At 44.1% G+C, this 12,439-nt stretch overlaps 1 protein-coding gene across 9 annotated transcripts in view; it reads left to right on the top strand.

The window, feature by feature from the left end:
• Nucleotides 1-12,439, top strand: part of MAP9 (microtubule associated protein 9) — a 208,716-nt gene that overhangs the window by 150,142 nt on the left and 46,135 nt on the right. For all 9 annotated transcript variants that reach the window (XM_033941213.1, XM_033941203.1, XM_033941260.1 and 6 more), the window contains 2 exons: nt 1,354-1,515; nt 12,053-12,198. In XM_033941213.1, coding sequence (XP_033797104.1) covers nt 1,354-1,515; nt 12,053-12,198 — 308 coding nt within the window. The remainder of the gene's footprint in view (nt 1-1,353; nt 1,516-12,052; nt 12,199-12,439) is intronic.

Raw genomic sequence — 12,439 nt, 5'->3', positions numbered from 1 at the left:
AGTTGTGTCGGGTAGGGTCGTCGGGGAAGGGGGGGTAGTCGCGGCTTTGAAAGACGTTCATTTGAAAGACGGTGTTGAAAGACGGTTCAGTTTTTCGGTCTGGCCTGCTCCCTGCTGCTCCTTGCCGTATTGTATTTTTTAGTTGAAAGACGCGGCGTTGGCTCCTCTCATGATCCCCAACTGCATCGGAAGTCTGACGCAGGCAGGGATCGTGAGAGGAGCCACCGCTGCGTCTTTCAACTAAAAAATACAATACGGCAAGGAGCAGCAGAGAGCAGGGCAGACCGAAAAACTGAACCGTAAGCCGCGCATGCGCAGTCCTACCTGCGGGTCGCTACAGCTCACGGAAAACCGGCGCACGCATAGGAAGTGCTCATGCGCGGCTTACCATTTTATTATATTAGATGAAATGTTATGGTGCTCTGGGGTTTTTAGAGCACAAGGGGCACTGGTGTTACAAGTAGGCAACTTTTATACTAATCATTTAGAAGTCCTGTTATATAATTACCATCTTAACGTGCAGAAAATAGTGTGGCTGATTGTTAGAGAACGCTGTTTGAATTTGGCACAGCTATAGCAAGAGGGACATATTCTCCTTCTTGCCCACCTGTGGAAAAAGATCAGTGAAGATCAAGTCTGGATTTGAGGAAGTGGGTTCATTCTGAAAGGCCTAAAGGAGTCCTTAGTGTAAGCAGAGGTGGAGGCACAAATTCACCAGCAAAGTACATCAAGGCGTTAGGGAGGGGAACTTGCAGCACAACTTTATTGGAAGCTGGGACATATTTTTCAATTGATGACATTTGGTGGTGGGGAAATTATAGAACCATAGTAAAGTAATTTTTTTAATCGGTTTAAGGATAGGTGAAGGATCTAGGCACACAAATCTTCAAAGCTACTTTCAACCACTATTTTATGTATTGCTAAGATGTCTAAACAAATTTTCAGCCACAATCTGTCTAGGTATATAGTAGTTGAAAATTTTCCTAAAATACCGGTATACAGCAAAAAAATACCTAAATATTTTTTCACTTCATAGCCTTTTGATTATAGCCCTATACAAATTTTTCTAACAATAGTTTTTATAAGATTTGAGAGAGACAGATGAGTAAGAAAGAGCACAAATGAAACTGGCTTAAAAGTAGAGATTTGCTTGAAATTGCTCATCTGGTAATTTTGCATGATTTCTAATTGCTGGGCAACTCCTTTGATCTGCTTTTTAAGGTCCTCATTTGTTAAATCTTCTTCCTGTGGACTTTTGATGGGGAAAGAGCTACCTTAAACTAGTCTCTAAATGTGAGATGACCTAACAAAAAACAAACCCTAATAAAATTTCAATTAACATTTCTTATGCAGGATGGTGGCACTAAGAAAGAAGAAGCAATAGCTTCATTCAAAGTCTGGAAATCTATAAAAATGAAGGAACTTCAGAAAAGTATTTTGAAAATAAAGGAAGAAGAAGAAAGGAAAAGAAAAGAAATAGAAGAAGTAGCAGAAAAAAGGGAACTGTCAAAAAAGGCAATGAGAAGTATCTTTGCTACATCAGTTTTTAGCATGCAATTAAATTATAAGAAATATTCAAAGAGAAATTTCTAGATACTTACCATTAGTCATGGCAATCCAAGAATATTCAGCAGTTCTTCCAGATGGTACTACTAAATATCCTTTCATACTGCCTTGACTTTATCCAAATAGTGGTGGGTGTAGCTAAGGTTGAACTGTAGGTTATACTGATAGTGGTGATATTCAGCTAGCTAATTGGATAGCTATCCCCATAAAGTTAAGACAGCAAAAATACTGTTTTGACTATAACTAGATAGCAGTCTGGATATCATGGCTATTAAGATAGCAGTAGTACTTGCTGCTCTGTCTGGTCACAATCCAGATACTGGCCCAGATACCAAGGCCCAGATTCTCTAACCGGCGCCATTGTCAACGACCACCTTAAAATTGGCCGCCAATCGTGTGTCAATCATGCAACAGCGACGGTCAAAAGTAGGCACTGGAAATGTAAGCCAGAATTTTCCTAGCCTACATTTTTGGCACCTACCTGTGATGTGAATTACCTCCATAGGTGCTTTAGGCCTCCTAACGCCACTTAAATAAGAATTGCCATACTGGGGCAGATCAAAGGTCCATCAAGCCCAGTATCCTGTTTCCAACAGTGGCCAACTCAGGTCCCAAGTAACTGGCAGAAACTCAAATAGCAGCAACATTCCAGAGTTGAGATTGTGATGTCATAATGCCTCGTTCCACTAATGTCTAAGAGCCAAACTCACCAGCATTAGCCAAGCCTACAGTAGCGTTGGGCGGCCTAACGTGCCTACAGAGACATGATTCCACTGCTGATTTTTTAGGTGCTAGTAGCTACCATGAAACAGAGTTTTTAACTGAGCCGTTTAGAGAATCCGGGCCTAAATATTTAACATAGTAAATGATGGCAAATAAAGGCCTGAACAGTCCATGTTGTCTGCCCAATGGTCACATTCATTATAAATTCATGATTAGACCAACAATGAATTTGATATAAAATACTTGATCATATCTGTCTTTGGCATTTCCGGGACATTGATCATAGAAGTCCATCTGGCCTTGTCCTTAGGTTCCAATTACTAGATTTGCCATCGAAGCCCATTCCAACCCAACTGAATTTGTTTTATAATTTGTGGGACATAGACTGTAAAAGTCTTCCCAGCACTGTTCTCACATTCCAGCTATTGAAGTTGCTGTCGACACTGTCCAGCCCAGCCTTTCTTAAACAGGATTGCCAAATATGGGGCACAGACCATACAAGTCTGCCCAATACCAGCCTTAGATCTTCACAGCTAGAGCCACCATTGAAATTCCTTGACTTCCTTTCAACTCGACAGATTCTCGATCCTCTACTATCTGACTTTTGCTACCAATACTCTACAGAGACTTCCCTCACTAAAGTCTGCAGTGACTTGTTCATGGCCAGATCTAAGAACCTTTACTCAGTCCTCATCCTTCTTGACCTGTCTGCTGCCTTTGATACTGTTAATCAAGCTTACTCCTTGATACGCTGTCCTCGCTTGGATTCTGTGAATCTGTCCTCTTCTGGTTTGCCTTGTGCCTTTCCCAATGCACCTTTAGTGTATGTGTTGGTGGGTCCTCTTCTGCTACCCCACAAGCAGTTGATGTACCCCAGAGTTCTGTCTTAGGACCTCTTCTCTTCTCTCTCTACACCTCTTCCCTTGGTGCCCTGATCTCCTCCCATGGCTTCCAGTATCGCCTATTTGCTGATGACTCCCAGATCTACCTCTCTACACCTGAAATTTCACCTAAAGTCCAAGAAAAAGTCTCTGTCTGTTTGGCTGACATTACTGCCTGGATGTCCTGCTGCCATCTGAAACTAAATATGTCCAAGACTGAGCTGCTCCTCTTCCTCCTTTCTCCATCTTGGTAAATAATACTGTCATTGTTCCAGTCTCCTCTGCTCTCAACCTTGGAGTCTTCTTCGATTCTGACCTCTCATTTTCTACACGCATCCAACAAACTGCTAAGACCTGTCACTTCTATCTCTTCAATATTACCAAAATTTGCCCTTTCCTCTCTGAGCACACTACCCAGACCCTCGTAACCTCACGCTTAGATTACTGTAATCTACATCTAACTGGTTTCCCGCAATGTCACCTCTCCCCCTTGCAATCTGTGCAAAACTCTGCTGCACGACTCATCTTTGACCAACCTCGCTATGCTCATGTCACCCCTTTCCTTAAGTCACTTCACTGGCTCCCTATGCACCATTGCATACAGTTCAAGCTCCTATTGCTGACCTACAAGTGTGTGTGTTCATTCTGCTGCCCCTCAATATCTCTGCTCTTTTCTTTCTCCTTATACATCTCCCAGAGAACTCTGTTCCTCAGATAAGCTGCTCTTAGCTTTACCCTTCTCCTCCACTTCCAATTCCAGACTTCATTCCTTACATCTAGCTGCCCCCTATACCTAGAATAAATTACCTGAGTTTGTCCGCCAAGCCCCTTTCCTTCCCTTGTTTAAAAGCATACTGAAAAACCACTTTTTGATATAGTCTTCAATCCATAACCCTATTCCTCTGTCCTCCAACCCATCTAGCTGATTAACCATTCCCCTTAACTATATCCATGCCATCCTATTTGTCTGTCTTGGCTATTTAGATTGTAAGCTCTTTCAAGCAGGGACTGTTTTCTTCTTCTTTGTGACTCTGTACAGCGCTGCGTACGTCTGGTAGTACTATAGAAATAATTAATAGCAATAGTAGTAAGTGCCACTCGACACATCCACACATGCAGCCATTTAAGTTTTATTGGAGTCTTTTTTGCAATCCATTTCCTAATTAGAGATCCTCTGTGTTCATCTTGTGCCTTTTTGAATTCTGGCTTTATTTTGTTCAACTGGTGGCCAGTGTTTAAACTAAATGGTAGTTGGCTGAATATTGGGCAGGATGACTTGAATGTGTATAAGTATGTGAAATTATTTTTCAGCACATCAGGGATGCAATGGAATCAATAGTCAAAGAGAGCACTATAGAAATGATTACTAGTAGTAGTTGAACACCACTGAGCAGGCCGGCCACCACATTGCTATGTGCTTGTCTTCTGTGTCTCGTTACTCTGTCTGTCTAAACTAAACTAAACTAAGCCTTAGGTTTATATACCGCATCTTCTCCACTGAAGTGGAGCTCGACACGGTTTACAGAGTTTAAAAAATGTGAGAAGAGAAAGAGTTTACAAAGCATAAAAAGAGGGGATATAATCAGGAGAAGAGATTATTATATGCTAAAGAAAAGCCAGGTTTTCAGTTGTTTTCGGAATAGTTGGAGGGAGTCCGGGTTCCGCAGCGGGACAGTGAGGTCGTTCCAGAGGCCGGTGATTTTGGAGAGGAGGGATCTACCCAGTTTACCTGCGTGGAGGATGCCGTGTAGAGAGGAGAAGGATAGTTTATGTCTGTGGGCAGATCTGGTGGTAGTTGGTGTCGGAGCGAGGAAGGATAGAGGGATTAGGGGCGGAAGGATGCCGTGAATGATCTTGAAAGCCAGGCAGGAGCATTTGAAATGAATTCTGGAAAGTACTGGGAGCCAGTGAAGATTGGTAAGTAGAGGGGAGACGTGGTCATATTTGCGTTTAGCAAAAATCAGCTTAGCCGCAGTATTCTGGATAAGCTGGAGTCTGCGAAGACTTTTTTTCGTTAGGCCTAAGTAGATGGCGTTACAATAATCGAGTTTGGATAGGATGATGGATTGTACAAGGACGGTGAAATGCTTTTGGTGAAAATAGGATCTAACTTTCCTCAGCATGTGGAGGCTGAAAAAACAAGATTTTGCCAGGGAATTCAGGTGATCGTTGAGGGAAAGGGAGGAGTCGATAGTGATGCCAAGGACCTTGCTTGAGAAATCAAGGTGTAGAGCAGGGCCTGTGGGTAGGGTGAAGAAGGTGGGCAGGTGAGCTAATTTTGGGCCGAGCCAGAGTAATTTTGTTTTTGATTCATTTAATTTCATCTGTACTGAGAGGGACCAGGCGTGAAGTCTCATTATGCATGATGTGATGTTCTCTTGGAGGTTTGTAAGGTTTGGATCTGTTTCGAGGAGGATGAGGATATCGTCTGCATATGTGTAAATTGTTTCAAGGGGGGATAGTTTAAGGAGCTTCAGGGAGGTCATATATATGTTGAAGAGAATAGGGGATAGGGGAGAGCCCTGTGGAACACCACAGGATGGTGTCCATGAAGCGGATTTGGAGCCGTTTGTGTTGACAATGTAGGAACGATCGCGAAGGAAGTTTGAGAACCACTTTAGGACAGAAGAGTCTATCCCAATCTCGGAAAGTTGGTAGATTAGTATGTCGTGATGCACAATGTCGAAAGCTGCGGAGAGATCAAACTGTAGGAGAACAGCAAATTTGTTTTGGGCGTGTAGTTGTTGCACCTTTGAGATTAGGGAAACTAGGAGGGACTCGGTGCTGAAATTGGGCCTAAATCCATATTGGTAGTGTTGGAGAATGGAGAATCTGTCTAGGTAAGAGGAGAGCTGAGTGGCGACTATGGTCTCTAGAAGTTTTGTTAAAAGAGGGATGTTTGCTATGGGGCGATAGTTCGATGGTGAGGAAGGGTCAAGATCGGGTTTTTTCAGAAGAGGGGATAAGGCAATGTGTCCCATTTCAGTGGAGAACAGGCCCGATAGTAAGACTTTGTTTATGAGGTTAGTAAGGGAAGAGATGGCCTGTGTAGGGATTTTTTCGTAAAGGTAGGATGGGAAGGAATCTAGGATGCACTTGCAGGATTTAAGTTTGAGGCAAAGTTTAGAGATCTGGGTCTCGGATACAAGTTCGAATGTAGTCCATGATCTGTCGGCAGGGATAGCGTCGGAGTCTTTCGGGGGGAGAGAGTTGTAGGAGATAGCTAAGGGAAACAAGCTCTTTATGGTAGTGATCTTCTCGTTGAAAAATTTGGCTAGGTCATTTGGAGATGGGAGGGGGGGAGGGGGCGGAGTCATTTTTAGAAGTTAGGTTCCGCCAGATGTGGAACAGTGTACTGTTTTGGTTTTTTGACCTGGAGATTTTGTCTCCATAGTAATTCTTCCTAGCTTTTTTTAGTACGGAGTTGTAGGATTTGATGTTTTCTCTCCAGGATTGCTTATCTAGGGGGATTTTGATTTTTTCCATCTCCATTCCAGGGCCCGACATTTCTGTTTTAATTCTCTGTGGTAAGGGAGGTACCAGGGAGCCTTGTGAGAATAGGAGATGGATTTAGTGGTTAGAGGGACAAGGGCACGGTACGTGGATTCGGAAAGAGTCACCCAGTTGTGCCAGATTGAGTCAGGGTTTGTGTGAGTGGGAAGGGGAGGGAATTTGTTGAGAAACTGTGACCAGAATAGTTCATTTGAGATCTTTTTGCGGTAGGTGATGGAGTTTGTGGCACGGGTTGGGGTATCAAGGGCTGACATGAAGACAGGGAGGCAGAAAGAGCCTAGGAGGTGATCCGACCAGGGGACATGTTCCCAACGGGTCGTATCTGTGGAAGTTTTATGCTCAGTCAGGTCAAGAAAGCTAATGATGTCAATGGAGTGCCCCTTTTCATGGGTAGAGGTGGGCGGGGAAGCAGTGAAGCCTAAGGAGGTGAGGAAGTCTTTGAACTCAGTTGAGTCATTGTTGGTGTTGTCGTCTAGATGAAGGTTTATGTCACCTATGATCAGTAGTCTTTGGAATTTTAGATAGGCCTTTGTTATGGTCTCAAGAACAAAGTCAGAGGATTTATTCCATGGGTTGGGTGGGCGGTAAAATAGCAGGATGCCTAATGGGTGGGGGCGAAGTTCGTCATTTATTGAGGCTAGCATGAATTACAGGGAGGGGTGACTACCCTTTTCTAAGAGCTCAACATTAAAGAATGATTTGTAGAGAAGGGCTGGACCTCCTTCTTTTCGATTTAATCTAGGAGAGAAAAGACCGTGGTAGCCTGGGGGACAGAGTTCATTTTGTGTGAGTAAGTCATCTTTTTCGATCCATGATTCAGTGATGCACACAAAACCCGGATCAAAATCCTCAAGTAAATCTTTTACTATTTGGGTCTTATTTCTGACGGACCTGGCATTACAATAGAGAGTAGGGACTGGGGTGAGAGAGTCAGAGGTAAGGATGGGCAGGTTTGCTGGGGGAACAGGTTTTAGGGAGGAGAGGTTTACACCTCGGTGCTTTTTGAAATGATGGGGTCTGGAGGATACTAGCATGGGAATTCTGAGCCCAGGACAGATGTTGTTGGGGAATGTAGCATCGGGAGAGTTTGGGAAGAGGTTTTTGGGAGTGGGAAGTGTTTGTGAGGGAGCAGAGAAGGAGGATAAGAGGCCAGAGTGAAGGAATTCGGGGGCGGAGCAGGGCTCCCACGCTGCCCGAAGTCACCGGGCCGAAGAGAGGAGCAGCCCCGAAGCAGGGAGCTGCTTCTAAGGAGAGCGATGAGAGTCTCTGGACTTCGGGGGCGGAGCAACGGCTCCCACACGGCCCGAAGTGGCGGTTGGAGTGAGGAGCAGCACCCGATGGCAGAGGTGCTGCTCTCGAAGAAAACTCGGTCCAGCAGGGGAATTCGGGGGCGGAGCAGGGCTCCCACGCTGCCCGAAGTCACCGGGCCGAAGAGATTAAATCGAAAAGGAGGAGGTCTAGCCCTTCTCTACAAATCATTCTTTAATGTTGAGCTCTTAGAAAAGGGTAGTCACCCCTCCCTGGAATTCATGCTAGCCTCAATAAATGACGAACTTCGCCTCCACCCATTAGGCATCCTGCTACTTTACCACCCACCCAACCCCTGGAATAAATCCTCTGACTTTGTTCTTGAGACCATAACAAAGGCCTATCTAAAATTCCAAAGACTACTGATCATAGGTGACATAAACCTTCACCTAGATGACAACACCAACAATGACTCAACTGAGTTCAAAGACTTCCTCACCTCCTTAGGCTTCACTGCTTCCCCGCCCACCTCTACCCATGAAAAGGGGCACTCCATTGACATCATTAGCTTTCTGTCCACTCTCGAGTTTGTCACTTTGCTGTGTGCTGCTGTTGTGTGTGTGAAGACTGTATGTTTGTGCTAGGAGATCTGTGCATTGCATTGCTGCTCTGTTTGAGGGACTGTCTGTTGGTTTTGGGAGAGGAATGCTTGGTTCTGGTGCTAGTTCTGGTTCTCATTCAGTGCAGTAGGTGGAGGAGTGCACAGTATGGTTCCAGGGTTTAGTGGGTTGCACCTGTGATGGTGGGATACTTGCACCTCTAATCGTGGATGAGCTGAATATTATAGTGGCTGATGCTTTGCTTGAGGTGGAGGAGAGTGTGCAGGGCAGGCCCATACCCCTATCTCCAGTCTTTAAGGCCAGGGCCCAATTCATTGGCCTCACTGTCTAGCAATGCCTAACAATGCTTTGACAGGGCTATCATATAGCACCTCTCTGAATAGTTACAACCCTTCCTCCATGCCAGGACCCACAGGAACAATCCAGTGCCGGTCCATGTGAAGATCACTGCCTCCCTCACCTTTTTGGGCACTGGCAGCTTCACCCTCACCCAGCCCACCATCTGCAATTGTCTAGCCCAGTTCCTCACTGCCTTCCTCACCCACACCTCAGATTATATTACATTCCCCACCACTGCCCATGTCCTCCAGAACGGCATGGCTCACTTCTAAGCTTCCCCAATCACAGATGTCATTGACTACACACGTCACACTCAGATTCCCCTCCCCTGGACACACAAGGACATCTACAGGAATAGAAAGTCATACCACTCAATGAATATGCAGGTAATGTGTGATGTCCAGGAGGAGATTATGGATGTGTGTGCTTGCTACCTGGGTCCATCTATGATGCATATATACTGCAGCATTCTGTAATCTACTAAAGTTTTGATTGAGGGGATATCACCAGCATCTGGATACTAGGTACACAGCACAGGGTTTCCCAAACCCCATACTCATTTTCCCTTCCCAACCTTTATCACACTCCTATCCCTCCCTCTACATGCTCACAGAACCCACAACCAGTATCCCACCTCAGCAGGCTCACCATACCAGCCAACACATACCCATGTCAGTCATTCTGCTTTCCCCTACAGGTGGCAGAGGCTACCTCCAGCGAAATTGGCTCATGACACCCATAGTCCACCCTCAAAATGAGTCAGAGAAGGTGTATAACAAGAGGCATCACAGAACACACTACGTATAATGCACCCTTTAGCCACATCTATTATTATGTATGTAACCTATTATTATGCATGTAACGCTGTAATCCGCCTAGAAACTTACTGATAGAGTGGAATATAAATTTTCCTAATAAATAATGAATAAACACACCTTTGGTCAGCTCAAGGATCACTTCTCATGTCTAGACCATTCCAGGGAAGAGTTCCTCTACAGCTCTGAAAAGGTGACAAAAATATTCATGGCATGCTGCACAACCTGGCCCTGCAAAAAAAGCAAGCCCTGCCAGATGAGCCACAGCAGCCACCGCCAAACATGGATAATGAGGAGCCCCCTCCCCCCCTTACTTCATTGCCACTGAGCTAACCAGGGAACACATCAGATAGGGGTCCATGCCAAACAAAGACTCATTTCCAGTAAAGATAAGTAATCTATTTAATTGTCCACACCACTCCCACACCACCTTCTCTCTCCCAGCTGCCCCTTACATTCCCTCCTCACACATCCACCCTCACCACCTCACACACACACACTCTATGTGAATTACTTGGCTCAAAGTCCTAGCTTTTCTTCCCCTTACCTCCCCTGCCCCCTCATGGTGCCACTCTCCCACTCTGACCCCACACTCCAAACGATGGGCCAGGCCATGCAGAAGCAGACTGTGACTCAGTCTTCTCCTGTGGGGCCCTCACTGTCATCAGTACTAGACCCTGGAAGTTGGGCCATGTCAGTAGGATGCTACCTGCCACAGGACCCAGCAAGGCAGTTTGTCATGGCCCCGAGGGACATGGCTCTACGTTGTGCCTCATGACACCTCAGCTCTGTGGGCCTATCTGTGCATATTTTCTGAGCAGTTGTACCTTGGCAGCTGAGATGGGTGCTGTTGCTTCTGGTGTTGACAGTGTGGCTGCAGGATCAATGACCTTATTTTCCATCTGGAGGCTCAGACACATCCTGGGTTGGTAGGATGCTTCTTAAGGCTACTGTGTAAGCCTGCAGGTCCTGACCGATCCCCACAAGTTGGCACCATTTGTTATGGGCTGCCTCCTGCTGCATGGTCCTCTGCAGTTGGATTCCCTCTCTTATCAGTTGGAATTTTTGCTGCTGGTAGTCCCCCACCTACAGATTCTACCCCAGCAATGTGGTGGCCAGTCTCTCACCACCTGCTGTCTGTGGGGACATTGGTGGTTCAATCTGGTAGGATAAAACTTACCACAATACACAAAACTTTATCCTCTTCTATTGAGGAAGAGGCAATCAATGTAAACAACATACATGGTGGAGAAAAAAGACCTCACTTAATATTGAGGAGCTTAACATAACAGCATGAGCTTGAAAGCAAGTAAGCTCTCTTGTCATCATTGGTCAGAAAAAGCCTCACCAGTGTGGGCAATAAATGTATTCCTCTTTCAACATGACCTTTCAAACAACACTCAGTAGGGGTTAAAGTGAAAATCAGCAATTGTGGAAATTAGAGCAAGTAGGCAGATTGAAGCTTTATATAGCAGCATCAAAGCAAGTCACAGCAACAGTCCCAGAACTCCAGTAAATCAATCAAAATAAAATAGAACTAAATCATAAGCATTTTTAAAATAATTGCTCTGTTCTTTCTGTAACAATATGCTAGATACAGTATATATCCCCCATATTGTAGATGCACTTTCACTAATACCACAAACCTCAGATCTTTTATTAAATGACTTTTCTCTGCCCAGTGACTTGTTAATCGAGCTTCCATTTTTCCAGTTCTTATTGTACTTAGATGCTCTGCTATTTAATGGATCTCTTCGTCTGACCAATATAGTAAAGTCCACAAGGGCAGACTATGCATTAGATTCCTCCTCTTTATCATGCCTCCCCCAACATGTATCCAAATCTAGGAATAGAAATCTGTTGCTTAATTAAATTGGGAATGCTTAAGCTCTTCAGCTGTTTCTGACTTGCTGTTGGCATAGTGATACCTATTGACACCTAAGAATTTCATAATCTGGTTTATGTGCAGTAAAATTATATATTTTGCAATTTTTAAACACTTGTTTTGCATTGTTTTCCTTTCCAAATATGTGACTTTGATTAAAAGCTAGGCTTTCTGTTCCTTATCAAGCTCAGTGGTCATTTGTGAGGGGATTTTCCTTTAGTGATGAGAAGAAATAGCTGAATGAGACATGATAAAATAAAGAGATTCAGGTGGAATTTGTCTTGAAGGATCTTCAATATGTCCTTCACTTTTAGTGTTAAAATTTTTAAATATTTTTAGCAATTCATAGTTTTCCTAATGTTAGCCAGAGGAGAACTGGAGTATGAAGGAATCAGAGGAAAACATAAAAGGCAAATATTTTCATGAATATCTTACTGGTCAGTTTTATGATGCTTTTTTTAGGCATTTCAAAAATGGAGAGAAGATAAAGAAGAGATTATAAGAGAGAAAACGAAAAAGGAAAAGCAAGCTGAAATGAAAAAGAAAAGAAAAGAGCAGGAAAGTGTCGCTGAAAAGAAGAAAGCAAATGTGACAGCAATTAAAAAATGGTATTACCATATAGAATTATTTTAAAACCGAAATAAGCCCAGGTCACAATGTTTTTCTCATCTTTTTGCTTGCTATGTTTGTAGGTTAACATGAAAGCCTCTTTATTTTCCCTTGACAAACAGGATGAATCAACCCCACAAGAAGGTAATGTCATCTGTTGGTACTGGGACAGTAGCTTTCTAACGACTCAGAAATAGCTAGAAAATAGTTTCCGAGCATGTGTGCACCTTCCCTGTGAGA

The sequence above is a fragment of the Geotrypetes seraphini genome, chromosome 1 (genome assembly GCF_902459505.1).
Source record: "Geotrypetes seraphini chromosome 1, aGeoSer1.1, whole genome shotgun sequence".
Lineage (NCBI taxonomy): Eukaryota > Metazoa > Chordata > Amphibia > Gymnophiona > Dermophiidae > Geotrypetes > Geotrypetes seraphini.
Note: the sequence above shows the minus strand (reverse complement) of the source record. Positions and strands in the feature narration are given on the sequence as shown.